The sequence below is a fragment of the Rhineura floridana genome, chromosome 4 (assembly GCF_030035675.1).
Source record: "Rhineura floridana isolate rRhiFlo1 chromosome 4, rRhiFlo1.hap2, whole genome shotgun sequence".
Taxonomy (NCBI): domain Eukaryota; kingdom Metazoa; phylum Chordata; class Lepidosauria; order Squamata; family Rhineuridae; genus Rhineura; species Rhineura floridana.
In genome coordinates, this window is record NC_084483.1 from 203,369,800 (window position 1) to 203,386,222 (window position 16,423).

Genomic DNA, 16,423 nt, shown 5'->3' on the forward strand with positions numbered 1-16,423 from the left:
TGATAAGCATGCTTTGTACCTCCTCATCCAAGTCATTAATAAAAATGTTGAAGAGCACTGGGCCCAGGACCGAGCCCTGTGGTACCCCACTCGTTACTTCCGCCCAGTTTGAGAAGGAACCATTGATAAGCGCTCTTTGAGTATGATTCTGGAGCCAACTGTGGATCCATCTAATAGTTGTTCCATCCAGCCCACACATTTTGCCACTGAACCCACCTCCAATGACCTTTTACTAAAAGACAAAGACTTTAAGAAAAGAAATTATCTGAGTCTTTGGGCAATAAACTAGGTTACACATTTTTTATCGCTGTGTCACTGAATTGATCGATGTTGTACTTGCACTGCTTTTATATGTTTTGTGATTAGCATGAAAGCCTATGGGGCTATCCACTAGTGACTTGGCATGTTTATTCCCTGGTATAGCAGTGACTATGTCTCCAAATTTCCTGTCCCTAGGTAAGAAGAAGAAAACAGTTATGGCCATTTTGGTTTTGCAATGGAAATCAGTGGGATTTCTGGGGATTTGTAATATGCAGATTGTGATTTGGATTTGTATCCAAATCAGATCAGAATGGGTCTGAAACTGTCCAAACCAGACTGGGCCTGATCTTTAATGACAAACTGGAGCCACAAATCGAATTGGGGGGGGCAGTTCATGTACAGCCCTAGTCATTAGCTGCCTCGAGCACCATTTGGTGGAACAGGTGGGGTATAAGCAACTCTAACAATAACTCCACCCAACAGAATGCCCAGGGCTACAATGGACCTTTTTTGTGTGTCCTGCTCTTCCAGGCAAAGGTGAACAGTCTCCTCTTCGTCCCCAATGATACTGTGAAACATTACACATTGTTTTTTGAGGGGAAACATATTTTCAATGCAAAACAACCACGCCCACTTCAGCAGCTCAGCGTGTTGGAATCCTTGGAGCAGCATAAAAAGGAGAGTTAGAGAAGGAGGTCTTGCAAAGAATAACCTCTGCAACGTTATTTTTCACGAGCGTAGAATCTTTGTAGCTTTGCCACCGTTTGTTAGACCTCCACAGATTTATTTAAGAAGTATTTCAAATGAGAGAGATCACAGGCATGGTCTTCATACACTTTTTATTATGTTCTAATCTAAAGAGTAATATAACAGAAAACTGGCCCCCAGTGAAAGAAACGTGCAGAAAGGTGGCCTAGGTAGTATCCTCCCCCCCAAAAAAAAATTGTTTACGAGTTATGATGGGGGAGGCCAGCAAGTTTTCCCCTTGGCTCCTGCATTCATGTGAGCAGAAATGCAGAAAACTGCTGAGAGATATAGGAGTGGTGATTGAGGTTATAGATTTTGTGCACAAATGTGATGCATGTTTGGAAACATCCTTTTAGCGGTGAGCAGCAAAAGAGTGCTGCAGATTTTCTTCTTCAGTAGGACAAGTTCTGGTAGGAGTGGAACAGTCAGAGCACAGAGGTGTCCTCAGAAAGCCGCCCTAAAAAGATCACAAAGCAATAGGTTTAGTTCAATGTGGTTCAGTCTTATTTTATTCATTCATTCATAAAAATATTTCCATACTGCTGTTTCATTAAAAGCATCGAAGCAGTTTACAACATGTTCACCACCACCACCACAGAATAAAAAAAACATTAAAAAATACAATACAAAGAAAGGTCAACTGTTGTGAAAAAAAAGGATCTTCTTAATTGCCTGCGTAGGCCTGGCAGAACATAAAAGTTTTCAGGAGGTTAAAACAGAAGGCGCGTGCTGAATCTCTGTTGGCAGAGCATTCCAGAGAACTGGGCTGATGACACTGATTTCATGTCAGTGTTAAATGAGCCTCGCCAACTCATTGCCCAATCTCTTCAGTATGATAAACAGATACATAAACCCTGTCTGGGGCGGCTGGACTGTGATGCTCTACCCATGCAAGCCACTGCTAATTATTGTGATGGCGATAGTGTATGTGTGACTCTGTGCATGTGGGCAAATTAAACCAGTATAGCCTCCATCAGGTACAATTCTTACCTTATAGCAGCGGTGGGGAACTGGATCTGGCTGGCACATTGGATCCTTAAGTTTGGCATATGAGAGGGGAGCTGCCCACCTATTGATCATCTGATGTAACAATAACATCAGGTGATTTATATGCCTATGTAGATGAACAGATGATCATCGGAGCTTGCATAGGTCTGTGCAGGGTGCTTTGCAAACCACATCAATCAGCTGATTTGGGGTGTTTGCAAAATGCTGTACCCAGAACTTTGCAGATGTCACTGACGAGTTGATTAGCGGTACCTGAAAACTCCCATTGGCCCAGCCACATCTTTACCTGCCCCATACTGTCCCATATCTGGACCACACTCACCCCATACATTTATTCCACTATCATTCCACTTTAAATAACCATGGCTCCCCCCAAAAGAATCCTGGGAAGTGTAGTTTGTAAAGGGCACTGAAAATTGTTAGGAAACTCCTGTTATTCTCATAGAGCTACAATTCCCTGAGTGGATTAACAATCAGTCCCCCTTCCCAGAGAACTCTGGCAACTGTAGCTCTAAGAGGGGAAGAGGGGTTTCCTAACAATTCTCAGCACCTTTCACCAACTACATTTCCCAGGATTCTTTGGGGGAAGCCATGGCTGTTTAAATTGGAGTAATAGCGACATAAATGTATGGTGTGAATGTGGTCCTGATGTCATATATGACATCTGGTGCAGGACAGATGGGTGGGCCTTGACCAAAATGTCCTGGAAGGCCAAATGAGGAGGCCTGACATGGGCCTCATGTGGGTCATATCTTTGAGAAGATATATACAGCTCAGTTTGGGGGCAGAAGATACCATCATGGAGTTTTCTAATCTCATAGTAGCAAACCAGAAGCAAACGAGGAAGCAAAAAACCTTTTGAAGCCACGCAAATCAATTGACTTACTTTTTGCAGCATTTAATTGCTCCTCCAAAGCACGTTCCCTCTTCTCTAAAAGTTGGAGGACATACGCCAGCTTGGCAAAAAGCCGCAGGAGTATTTCTGCACGCAATAGTATCCGCAAGAGGAGGAGGGCCCTGAGTATAACCTAGCCACAGAAGACGGAATGTTAGCTTCTTAGCTTAGTATTCATTCAAAGGCAACAATAAACTGGCAGTCATGAGCATTGGCTTTTTTTGAGGGGGGAGAGATAGCTCTTCATGAAACAATGCTGCTTGGTTTGAGGTCATATATATAATGTATCAATAATTTATAACAATAAATGTAACAATAATTTATCATCCCCCCCCCAAAAAAATCCCGCATAGGATTGACAAAAATGGGAACCACAGAAATTTCAGCATAACATAACATTACTCCCGTCTTTCATTTAAGATTCTTTTCTGTTTCCCAGTATAATATTACTCAAGTAGATTCAAACTTGTCAGTAGAGTAATAAATATTTCTAAGAATACTACACCAGGATTATTGCTATGGCTAGGCACTGGATCCGTCCCCATGCCTGCAGTTTTGTTGAGAGTAATGCACATGTAAAGCATTAAGAAAAATCAGTGAAGCTTTTATAATTTAAATGTTTATGGCTGAGGGTCAAGTGAAGAGATCATTTGTTCTCTCTATGCTTTCCTTTAGGTGAATAGCTAGTGATGCTGTCTTAATCTGGAAAAATCCTTGGGAACAGGAAGCTACTAGCTTTTGTACATCCCTGTGCTGTGCTGTGCTTGCTTGAGAGGACACCACTGAGAAACATCAGACCTGCTTGGTGCATCAGAAGCAAGCAGATAAGAGGCCTTCTCATCTGGCATTTTCATTGCACTCATCTCCAGCCATTCAGTGTGCTGAAGGCCTGGGGACATGTAGAGATTAGTATGTTTCCGAGCTCGATTCAAGATGCCGGTTTTAACCTATAAAGCCTTGCACGGCTTGGGACCACAATACCTGATGGAATGCCTCTCCCTATACGAACCCACCCATACACTACGCTCAACGTCCAAGGCCCTCCTCCGGGTGCCTACTCCGAGGGAACATGGGAGGGTGGCAACAAGGGAGAGGGCTTTCTCGGTGGTGGCCCCCAAATTATGGAATGATCTCTCTGACGAGGTGCACCTGGCACCAACACTGTTATCTTTTCGGCACCAGGTTAAGACTTTCCTCTTCTCCCAGGCATTTTAGCATGTGTTTTTAAATTGTTTTTAAAAACTTGTGTTTTAAAATTTGTATATTTGTTTTTAATGTTTTAGTTGTTGTAAACCGCCCAGAGAGCTTTGGCAATGGGGTGGTATATAAATGTAATAAATAAATAATAAATAAATAAATTGTCTGACATTCTGGATTCTACAACCCATTCTGGAATTCAACCATCACTCAGCCATACATCCCAATAAAAATAGGGTTAGAGGGTGTAAGCTCCCTGCTAAAATTGGCCAGACCCAAGGATGATCTGGTAAAAAACAACAACCCAACAACCTGTTGTAGTCAAGCAAACTAACTGGAGAGGGAGAAATCCAGGTATCCCTTCTCTGAAGCCAATACTACATTAGAGGAGCTCTGCTGGATCAGCCATTCTTTCCACACAATGACCAACCAGATGTCTGTGGGAAGCCCAAAAGCAGGACCTGAATGGAATGGCACTCTCCTCAATTGTGATTTCCAGCAACTGGTGCTCAGAGACATACTGCCTCAGACAGTGGAGGCAGAACATAGCCAACATGTTTACTAGTCAGTGATAGGGTTATCCTCCATGAATCTTAAAAGCCTTCCAAGTTGGTGAGCAGGACTACATCGTGCAGAACTGAATTCCACAGTTAAACTATGCATGGTGTGAAGTATTTTAAGGTCAGCGTTATCATACACAGTGTATGATTGGTTAAGAAGCAGAAAGCAGAGAGTAGAAATAAACGGACAGTTCTCCCAATGGAGGGCTGTAGAAAGTGGAGTCCCTCAAGGATCGGTATTGGGACCTGTACTTTTCAACTTGTTCATTAATGACCTAGAATTAGGAGTGAGCAGTGAAGTGGCCAGGTTTGCTGATGACACTAAATTGTTCAGGGTTGTTAAAACAAAAAGGGATTGCGAAGAGCTCCAAAAAGACCTCTCCAAACTGAGTGAATGGGCGGAAAAATGGCAAATGCAATTCAATATAAACAAGTGTAAAATTATGCATATTGGAGCAAAAAATCTGAATTTCACATATACGCTCATGGGGTCTGAACTGGTGGTGACCGACCAGGAGAGAAACCTCGGGGTTGTAGTGGACAGCATGATGAAAATGTCAACCCAGTGTGCGGCAGCTGTGAAAAAGGCAAATTCCATGCTAGCAATAATTAGGAAAGGTATTGAAAATAAAACAGCCGATATCATAATGCCGTTGTATAAATCTATGGTGCGGCCGCATTTGGAATACTGTGTACAGTTCTGGTCGCCTCATCTCAAAAAGGATATTCTAGAGTTGGAAAAGGTTCAGAAGAGGGCAACCAGAATGATCAAGGGGATGGAGCGACTCCCTTATGAGGAAAGGTTGCAGCATTTGGGGCTTTTTAGTTTAGAGAAAAGGCGGGTCAGAGGAGACATGATAGAAGTGTATAAAATTATGCATGGCATTGAGAAAGTGGATAGAGAAAAGTTCTTCTCCCTCTCTCATAATACTAGAACTCGTGGACATTCAAAGAAGCTGAATGTTGGAAGATTCAGGACAGACAAAAGGAAGTACTTCTTTACTCAGCGCATAGTTAAACTATGGAATTTGCTCCCACAAGATGCAGTAATGGCCACCAGCTTGGATGGCTTTAAAAGAAGATTAGACAAATTCATGGAGGACAGGGCTATCAATGGCTACTAGCCGTGATGGCTGTGCTGTGCCACCCTAGTCAGAGGCAGCATGCTTCTGAAAACCAGTTGCCGGAAGCCTCAGGAGGGGAGAGTGTTCTTGCACTCGGGTCCTGCTTGCGGGCTTCCCCCAGGCACGTGGTTGGCCACTGTGAGAACAGGATGCTGGACTAGATGGGCCACTGGCCTGATCCAGCAGGCTCTTCTTATGTTCTTATGTTCTTATGTGTTTTATTCCATAACTCTATATCTTTCTTGTGTACTTTCACAAAAGATGGGAAATAACAATAAAGATAAATATAATATTAATAATTCCTAAGTATTCTACCATATCTATTTTCATCAGTCACTAGCTTGCAGATTTTTAAGAATGTATGTAGGATACAAGTCAACAATACTGAATGAGATAGCTTATAACGTTGTTTGCCCATCAGATGTCAAAGATTTGTCCCCAAAGCAGACAGCATTAATCATATTTTGGCAGCCTTGAGCACTCTCTCCCCCACCCCACCCCACCGAAACAAAACTGGGAACCTAATTGTTCCGCCCATTCCTAAACCTATCTGCTATGAGTCCTGGGCACAAAGGAACTGCCGTCCCCATCACATAACACTGTCAAGCTTGACTGAGAGGGATCCCTTGAGTTTCCTATTTACATTGCCTTTAGGATGCAATAGCTTTGAACGTGCAGCAGCAACACTAGGAGATGGGCATCCCTTCCATGCCTTCCATGAGCTTCTGGAGGCATTCATAGTGGTTGCCCATGTTCTCTGCTGGATAGTGTCGAAGCGTAGATGGGAATGTTTGGCTTTGCTTTGTTTTTTAAAACATGCTTTTCTCATTGGAACTGTTGATGCACATATGACTCACAGAGGCCCTTTCCCTTACATATAAGGGGAAGGGACATAGCTCAGTGGTAGAGCATTTGCTTTGCACACAGAAGGTCCAAGGTTCAATTCCCAGCATCTTCAGAAATGCTGGAGAACTACTGCCAATCAGTGTGTAGGCAATACTGAGCAGGATGAATCAATAGTTGGACTTGGTATAAGGAAGCTTCCTATGTACCTATGTCTTTAGGTCTCAGTCTAATTACATGTTCTTAAATCCAACTGAAATCAATAGGATAATGTGTATAATTGCTTCCTTAAGGGAAACTATAGTTTTCAAAGTGCTTTTTTGGGAGGGCCCATAGCTCAGTGTCAGACCACATGCTCTGCATGCAAAAAGTTCCAGATTCAATCTCCAGTTAGAGCTGGGGACACTCCTCCTGAACCCACATAAAGCCATTGCCAAATTCTGTGTCAACCCGTGCAGGGTAGTCAATGTGCTGCCCTCCAGATGTTATGTTCTATAACCCTCATCATCCTTGAACACTGGCCATCCTGTCCAGAGCTGGTGGGTGTTGTAGCCCCAAACATCTGGAGGACACCACATTGGCTATCCCTGGTGTAGATAATGTCAAACCAGATGGTCAAGGCAGCATTCTAAGTTACCCACTCTGAACCATTAGAATGGGACAGGCAGGCCAGATATATCATTAAAGGAAAAGAATAGTTTCCTTCCTTCTGCTAGACCTCTCGAAACACTATTCCACCTTACCTGGGCAAATCTGGAAGAGGAAGAAAACAACAGCAACAAAGAAGTAAAGGATCCTCATGGCTGATAATCTGGTGGTCTCTGAAGTTTGGTGGTCAGAATAAATTCACAAGGGCTGTCAGGCCAGAGATTTTTTGGAGGATGAAGCTAGGGAAGGCTTGCATATTTATAGGGTTGAAATGATTGTGAAATCTAGGTGTGCAGGTTACTTGTCAATAAGTAACTGTCCTTAACAGTTTGGAAAACCTGTTGGCTACTGGCAGTTAATTGCAGATTTCAAGTGACATGACCAATAAATAATGACGCAATGTGCATGGTGAAAACACATTAACTTCTCTATCTGTTATATAACTTGAACAAGATCCAAGTCGCTTTAAGTTCCTTGTGGCCCAATTGATTGACAGAGTTCTATGTGCTCTGACAAGTAGAGAAATGCACGCTACATAAGGTCCCTTCCCTTGAGGAAGGGCCATCAGCTTGGTGGTAGAACATCTGCTTTGCATGGAGAAGGTCTCAGGTTCAGTCCCCAACATCTGTAGATAGGGCTGGGAGAGACCTTTGTCTACAGTCCTAGAGAGCTGCTGCCATTGAGTGTGGACAATACTGAGGTAGATAGTCCTGTGGCCTGACTCAGTGTAAGGCAGCTTGCTATGCTCCAACTTTCTTCAGGTCTTACTGCCATGTAGGGGAAACACAAGCAGAAAGAGGGTATGGGACGGCACCATTAGCCTATCCCCATTGTCATGTGGGTCCTGATAGCTTCACACACGTTTGAGCATTTGTGGATACTCACCATGTGGTTAAAAACCCTTAACATATTCTGACTAGTCATGTGCATATTAAAGTCAAAGCATCGTCTGCATCAAAGTAAAACAAATCTCAGAAAGAATGCTTCACAATCCATATACATCTTATCTGAACCTGGCGTAATTGCATATTTAAGTTTTGCATAATCTATTCCGCTTTTATCTGGAAGCCGCCGTGAGTTCCAGTTTTGGAAAAAGGGTGCGGTAAAAATAATGATAATAAATAATAAATAAATAAATTTGATAATGATAGGGAAGGGGAGGTGCATTGGAAGAAACGTTCGAACATAAGGATGGGTGTATCTGTCCATCAGTTTCTCTTTTCCTATCTTACGTTCAGCTTTCCACATTTCCAAGCCAATTTACTTCTTTTTTTTTTTTACAAAAATGTTTTCATGAAAGTATATCTGGATTTCAGAGCAAATTTCTCCTAATATACACATTTTTGTATACATGTTGCCTAATGTACACATTTTTGCACATCAGTTTTCTCAAATATAATGCATTCTTAAATGTTAATTTCTCTAACACATGCATTTTTATGTATGCATTTTGTAGATGCATTTTGCACACATTCCTGGGCTGGAGAACTCACTGCATTGCAAACTTCAGGGAAGTGTGAATTTTGAAGGACGGCTGTGTTTTGGTTTTCATGTTGTTTCAGAAAGTGTGAATTAGGTACAGGGCTGGCTCCATGTTTCTTGGGGTCCCTGGACATTGAATACCAGATTGCCCTTTGGCCCCATCCTTTCCTTCTTAAACCACACCCCTCCATGTTGGCTCCTCCCCTTTAAACTAAAACAAAATTTGACTGATGGGACAACCACTTATTGTCCAAGAAAAACAACACAGATTTTGGTATTCCGTTGAAAATGGAAATGGACTGCATTCAAGTCGATTCTGACTTATGATGATCCTATGAATAGGGTTTTCATGGTAAGTGGTATTCAGAGGTGGTTTACCATTGCCTTCCTCTGTGGCTGAGAGGCAGTGACTGGCCCAAGGTCACCCAGTGAGCTTCATGGCAGTGTGGGGATTCGAACCCAGGTCTCCCAGGTCGTAGTCCAACACCTTAACCACTACACCACACTGGCTCTCATAAACCGAATAAGTTAGGGCTCAAGTTCTATATCTGAAAATGCAATCCTATGTACCTGTCCACTCAGATGGAAGTCCCAATGAATCTGTTTATTTTATTTATTTATAAACTGAATAAATAAATAAAATAAACAGATTCATAGGGACTTCCATCTGAGTAGACAGGTATATAGGATTGCACTGTCAAATATAGAACTTGAGCCCTAACTTGTGCATAAAAGCAGGCAAAATATATCTGTTGGAAGATTCAGGACAGACAAAAGGAAGTACTTCTTTACTCAGCGCATAGTTAAACTACGGAATTTGCTCCCACAAGATGCAGTAATGGCCACCAGCTTGGATGGCTTTAAAAGAAGATTAGACAAATTCATGGAGGACAGGGCTATCAGTGGCTACTAGCCATGATGGCTGTGCTGTGCCACCCTAGTCAGAGACAGCATGCTTCTGAAAACCAGTTGCTGGAAGCCTCAGGAGGGGAGAGTGTTCTTGCACTCGGGTCCTGCTTGCGGGCTTCCCCCAGGCACCTGGTTGGCCACTGTGAGAACAGGATGCTGGACTAGATGGGCCACTGGCCTGATCCAGCAGGCTCTTCTTATGTTCTTATGTTCTTATGAGAGTGTTCTTGCACTCAGGTCCTGCTTCGGGCTTCCCCCAGGCACCTGGTTGGCCACTGTGAGAACAGGATGCTGGACTAGATGGGCCACTGGCCTGATCCAGCAGGCCCTTCTTATGTTTTTATGTTCTTGTTTAATCCCTGCAAATCCAGGTAGGGTTGGGAATATTTCCTGTCTAAAACTCTGAGAGCCACTGCCATTCAACCTAGACAATGATGAACTAGGTTTGCCAATCCTTCTCATTTGGAATACCAAAATTCAAGAATTGGGAATATACAGAGTTTCTAGATTAGCTTTTTCAGCAGGGTGGGTAAGGGAGGAGGGAAAAGATCCAGTTGGACTTTGCTTTCTCTTCAGGGAGGGGAGATGAAAAAGGACTTGGGATGATAGCCACCACCACCACTGGCTGCAAGCAGGCAGATCTGATGGGGTTTAAATTTATTTGTTTTCTAAAATGGGGTGGGTGACAAGCACACTTAGTGTATAGGTGAAATTAAGATTTTTGTCCCAACAGAAATGACTTTACAGTTGCTTATATTGAACCAGATTTGCCATTTTAATGCTCATTCACCCAGTTTCGAGAGATGCGTTTAGAGTTCTTTGTGACCCCTTTTAGTTTTAACCACCCTGAACAACTGAGTGTCATCAGCAGTAAACCTGGCCACCTCAGTGTTAACTTCTAATTCCAGGTCATTCGTGAACAAATTTAAAGGCAAGCCTGGTGAGTGGACAGCACTGGGTTAGGTATGCCAATGGCTGGATTTGGTAAAAGGCAGTTTCATATCATCTACAAATCCTTCCCATTTGAAAGATATCACCACGAGAACTGTAGAATAGGGAAAATACTTTGAAAAGGACATCTGCAGTTTCTAGCTGCAAGCAGTTGCAAGTGCAATTGGAGAAAGCGGATTATCTGGATCCATTTCAGTCGGGCTTCAGGCTTGGACATGGGACTGAAACAGCCTTGGTCGCCTTGGTGGATGATATGAGGAGAGCGTTGGATAGGGGTGAGTGCACCTTCCTCGTCCTCCTGGACCTCTCAGCGGCTTTTGATACCGTTGACCACGGTATCCTTCTGGATCGCCTGGAGGGGTTAGGCATAGGGGACACTGTATTGCAGTGGTTCCATTCCTTCCTGTCTGATAGGCACCAAAGAGTAGCATCGGGGGATGAGGTTTCAGACCCTTGGCCTCTCACTTGTGGGGTGCCACAGGGCTCCATCCTCTCCCCGTTGCTATTTAGCATCAATATATAGCCTCTGGGGACTATTATCAGGAGATTTGGGCTGCAGTGTCACCAATATGCGGATGACACACAGCTCTATCTCTCATTTAAATCTGCACCAAGGTTGGCTGTAGAAACCATGTCCAAGTGCCTGGAGTCAGTGAGTGCCTGGATGGGAAGGAATAAGCTGAAACTGAACCTTGACAAAACCGAGGTACTGTTCATGGGAGACAAAGGAAGGTTAGGGGATTTGGACCTGGTGCTCAATGGGGTACAATTGCCTCTGAAAGACCAAGCCTTGGGGTCATTCTTGACTCCCAACTGTCCATGGAAGCTCAGGTTTCGGCTGTGAGCCGGGCAGCACTGTATCAACTCCATCTGATACAGAGGCTACGCCCCTACCTTCCCAATCATCTGCTCCCATCAGTGGTACATGCCCTGGTCGCCTCTCGCCTAGACTACTGTAATGCACTCTACGTGGGGCTACCCTTGAAAACAGTCTGGTAGCTGCAACTGGTACAGAACACGGCGGCATGCCTGATTAAAGGCAGCCGCCAGTGAGATCATATCACTCCAGTGCTAAAAGAGTTGCACTGGTTACCAGTTGCTTACTGGGCCAAATTCAAGGTGTTGGTTTTGTCCTTTAAATTCCTGTACGGTTTCGGCCCAGTCTATCTAAAGGAGCGCCTCCAGCATCATCAGCTATGCCACCCAACAAGATCAGCCTCAAAAGAGCTTCTCTCCATCCCATCAGTCAAAACAGCCAAACTGGTGAGGACTAGAGAGAGGGCTTTTTCAGTTGTGGCCCCCACCCTGTGGAACTCCCTCCCAAATGATCTCCGTCATGCCCCTTCCATGATGAGTTTCCACCAGGCCTTGAAGACCTGGCTCTTCAGGCAGGCTTTTGGGGTGGGCTAAATTTTATCCTCATTGTTTTTAGATTTTTAATGTCTATGTATTGTATGCCTATTTTGTATGTCGCCCAGAGTGGCTGGACAGCCAGCCAGATGGGCGACAAATAAATAAAATAAATAAATAAAATAGTATCACTTTTTTGAGCGGGGAGAGGGCAGGGACAAAAGTATACTGCAGGCTTGGGTTCAAAATGGACCGCCTCAAGTCGATTCTCACTTATGGCAACCCTATGAACAGAGTTTTCATGATCAGCGGTATTCAGAGGTGGTTTCACCATTGCCTTCCTCGAGGCTGAGAGGCAGTGATGGGCCCACAGTCACCCAGTGAGGTTCTTGGCTGTGTGGGGATTTGAACCCTGGTCCCCCAGTTCATAGTCCGACACTCTAACCAGTATACCACACTGGCTCTCTGGGTTCAAAAGAACTTTGGCAAAAAGCAGAGAACATATATCCAGTCGTTACCTCACTCACAAATGTGATGCACTAGGATCATAAATTGGTGGGGGGGATTGTAAATATTTTTATTTATTTTAAAGGATCAGCATGGCGGACAAACAACCTTGTGTAAAAACAAGACAATAAGTCACAGTGAAACATTGTGTAGAGCGTGCTTTGTCCCTCCCTCCACTTTTCTAGAAGTTCTTCTTAGCTGACGGTGTGAAGGGGCTTTGCAGGGTTGCTTGTTTACTTGCATAATGCTTACTTAGGCAAATTCCAAGAAGGTGCAAAGCCTCTCGCTCCCAGCTGAAGATCAAAGGGCTCCCTTCTGAGCAGGGCTGGAAGGAAGGGAAGATTGGTAGCCTCACAGTGAGCAACCAATTCAGCTCCACGCAGAGAGAATGCAGACTCTGCTTTTCGGTGTCATGCGCACAACAGAGAAATAAGCAGTTTCCAATGTGGAGCCCCAACTCAGTGGGAGTGTCTCAGCTCCCACAAGTAGTAGAGAGGATGGTAAAGCAATCTAAAAGCCTAGAAAGCAAGCAGTGTGTTGGGGAGGCAGGAGATGCTTTTCTCCTGATGGGGAGGTGGAAGGTGATAGCGGCAGCATGGGCAGTAGTGACGGGCCGGCTTGGGACAGTGGGCCCCTGTTAGATTGTGGGCCCTCAGTCAGTGCCCCACCTAGGCCATGCCTGCCTCCAGCCGTGATGAGGTAGGCTTACCTTTCAATGCAAACTGAATCAAAACACTCCCCCATTCCTACCTGAACTATAAAAGGCAGTGGGGTTGCCCTCTTTCTTTTACAGGGCTCCTTTTAGCTATTGTTTTAAAAGGTGGTGGGGTGGTGGTGATTTGGCTCTTTTACCTTTATTAAAGACCCCCACACATACCCATAGTCCCCTGCCTGGATCTCTCCACCTTGTCCCTGCGGCTATGTGCCAGGCACAAGGAAGGCATTCTAGTCCTCAGCTTTGCTGTGCTTCCTTTATTCAGGTTGTCTATCCGGAGATGCAATCCAACCATCCTCTGTATGGCTCCTTATGGACATTTGAGTTAACCCCACCAACCTTCAAGCCTGCTAACCTTGGAACCAGGCTTCTCTTGGTTCCTGATGTTGTCCCAAGTGTAATATTCACCTTGGCTGGAAATGTCCTCCATCCAACATACTGTACATCAGATACTGTGCAGATAATTGGGGCCCTTGTGTGTGCAGGTGGCTCTGATCAACAAGAGGCAGTATCTCAAGGGTGGGGAAAAATCAGGCAAGGGCCACATTCTTTTGTGGGCAACCTTTTGGGGGCCACATACAAGGGAGGCAAAAAGTGGCTGCGACCAGACATACTCTCCATCTTCCATTAGCACCGTTCAAGGGCACATTCCAGGCAATTAAAATTGCCAGAGGAAAGCATAGAACAGGCCAAGCGAGGGACATGGTATGGGTTGGGCTGGGTGTCAGGGGCCATATAGAGAAGCCTGGAGGGCCACATGTTCAACCCCTAGGTCTGATGTTATTCCCCACTTCTGTAGTATCTGGTGAAACTAAGCCTGTGGAGCAGGCAGGCATCCAGCTAGTTGAAGAGAGAGCTTCCTCCTGGGGAAATAATCGGAGTGGCCCTATTGCGCCAATGGTCCGTCTCATTGGCTGGGATCAAACATAAGGGGGACACCCATAAGGAGTCTAGTGGGGTGTTCACTGGCCATGCCCCTAGTCAGGAAGGGATGGGCCTCATCCAGTTCGCAACCACCCCCAATGGTTGGCTAGCAGGATCGGAGGAGGACAGGCAAACGCCTTGCCTGGGTCTAATGCCAATCAACTCCCTAGGGTGTTTCCCAACTGCTTGTTGGGCTCCAAGTGCTTGTTGGACTGACTCAGGATTCGGTGCAGGCTGACAGAATGGAAGCAGATCCTTGCCCTACTGCCATGCCAACCCCACCTGCTTGCTCTAATCAGTGAAGTTGTAGCCTGTTTTCATCCATTAACCAGTTATGTCTGCCTTATTCCCACGGTGAAAGGGTGTGTGTGCTTGCCTCACGTGGCCTTTGCATCATGTGAAAGATCGTATAGATGCAAAAACAGGTAAAGAAACTTTGGGGAGACGGAATAAACTGCTGTCTGAATGCAGACTTATTTTTGTTGGAATGGACATGCGTTGGACAATTTGCAATCTTCCTTGTACGTGACATGCACATTTCCAAGATGGGGCCACTCTAGGCAACTGTTCTAGGAAGCCTTATGCAGGGTGCATGGCTGGTGCTGTTTTTGAAACATCTCTCTACCCCTACAACAAAGGCTGGCCAACTCAGCTGGGGAAATGGGGTGAAGTATTGAAGGAAGAGGAGGAGAAGGAAGGAGGAAGACCATGATGGGGCCCAGCAATTTTGCTTTTTTGTTCCCTTTACTTGATGGCAAGGGGAAGTCACAAACTATTCACAAAGTGCTGGGTGTGAGTAATCTCTAGGTAAAGCAGTAGGAAAATTCCATAGCTTTGAACTGACTACCTGAAATTGTCTAACACTATTTTAAAAAGAAAAAAGAAAAGGAATGTCCCATAATGTGCAAATCATTCATCCGGTATTGCCCTGAGGTTATAATGTAGTTAACACCTAAATGTTCCAGACTATGAATTGTTCAGTTGATCTAAGCCTTGGGCTGTTTATGTACTGATACAGGAGAGAGTGAAGTCTGGCAATCAGCCTCACAGTTGATAGAGGGAGAAGCTAGGAACAGATTCAGATAAGGAAAGCTGAACTGGTAGAACAACATCACATCTTCCAACCCCATCAGTTGCAGCAGATTATTAAAAGTGTGTAAGCTGAGGTTGGTTGCTTGTGTAGGCCAGTTGTACATCTAAGCTGGACATGTAGACAGATCTAAAGTGGTCTACATTCTGTTCTGAGCCTCTTTTGAGTGACTACTGGCCTTGGAATTTCAGCCTTCCCTAGACTTGATCAGCAAACATCCCTTCTTCAGATGAATGGTACCAAACACTTCAATTTCTAATTATCATGAATGGCATCTCAACTATGGTACCATTGTGGGTTCTGTGAGTAAGGCTATCAGCGTGGTTTGTCCAGATCCTTGGCCAGTAATACTAATAATAATTTATGAATCACTTCCCATCACAAAATAATGAAACATATATAAAACTGTTGCTATCTATCTATCTATCTATCTATCTATCTATCTATCTATCTATCTATCTATCTATCTATCTATCTATCTATCTATCTATCTATCTATCTATCTATCTATCTATCTATCTATCTATCTATCTATCTATCTATCTATCTATCTATCTATCTATCTATCTATCTATTTTATTTTTTTTAAAAACATATATGTAGTTTAAAACAATGACATCACATACATAAAATAAATTCTTATCCAATACAGGTTCCAACTGGGATAAAGATTTCCATTTAGAAGGCTTGATGAAAAGGGAATATCTGTAGCAGGAGCCAAAAAGGCAATAGAGAAGGTGACTGTCTGGTGTGCGGTGGGAGGGAGTTCCAGAGGGTAGGGGCCACCATACTACAAGCCCTATTCTAATATCATGCAGAACAGACCTCCTGATAGGGTGGTATCTGCAGGATGCCCTCTCCTGAAGAATGCAATGTTTGATTGGTCTGCAGGGGATAAGGCAATATTTTGGGTGTCCTGGTCTAAAACTGTATAGGGCTTTTTACACCAGAATCAGCACCTTGAAGCTAGCCTGGTAGCTAATTGGCAGCCAGTGCAATTTTTTCAGCAGTGGCATAACATGATGGCGATATTCTTCCCTAGTGAACAGTTGAGCCACCACATTATGCACTAACTGCAAGTTCCAGGTCAGCCTCAAGGGCAGACCTGCATATGCAGCTTTGGAGTAAACCAGACAGAATGCATGCTTTTCATTTTCCCTTCCTAGGCTCTGATAGAAATCCTGGCATTCACTCCTGGAACTCCAGATTGAG

The 16,423-nt window shown here is 44.2% G+C and overlaps 1 protein-coding gene across 1 annotated transcript; it reads right to left on the reverse strand.

Moving 5' to 3' along the window:
- Positions 1-1,154: 1,154 nt before the first annotated feature.
- LOC133384550 (gallinacin-10-like) lies at positions 1,155-7,487 on the reverse strand. Its single transcript, XM_061626490.1, has 3 exons — positions 7,379-7,487; positions 2,903-3,044; positions 1,155-1,465 (listed from the first exon to the last, which is right to left on the reverse strand). Exons 1-3 carry the CDS (start codon positions 7,434-7,436, stop codon positions 1,453-1,455), a joined length of 213 nt encoding a protein of 70 aa, XP_061482474.1. The 5' UTR covers positions 7,437-7,487; the 3' UTR covers positions 1,155-1,452.
- Between the last annotated feature and the right edge of the window lie 8,936 nt (positions 7,488-16,423).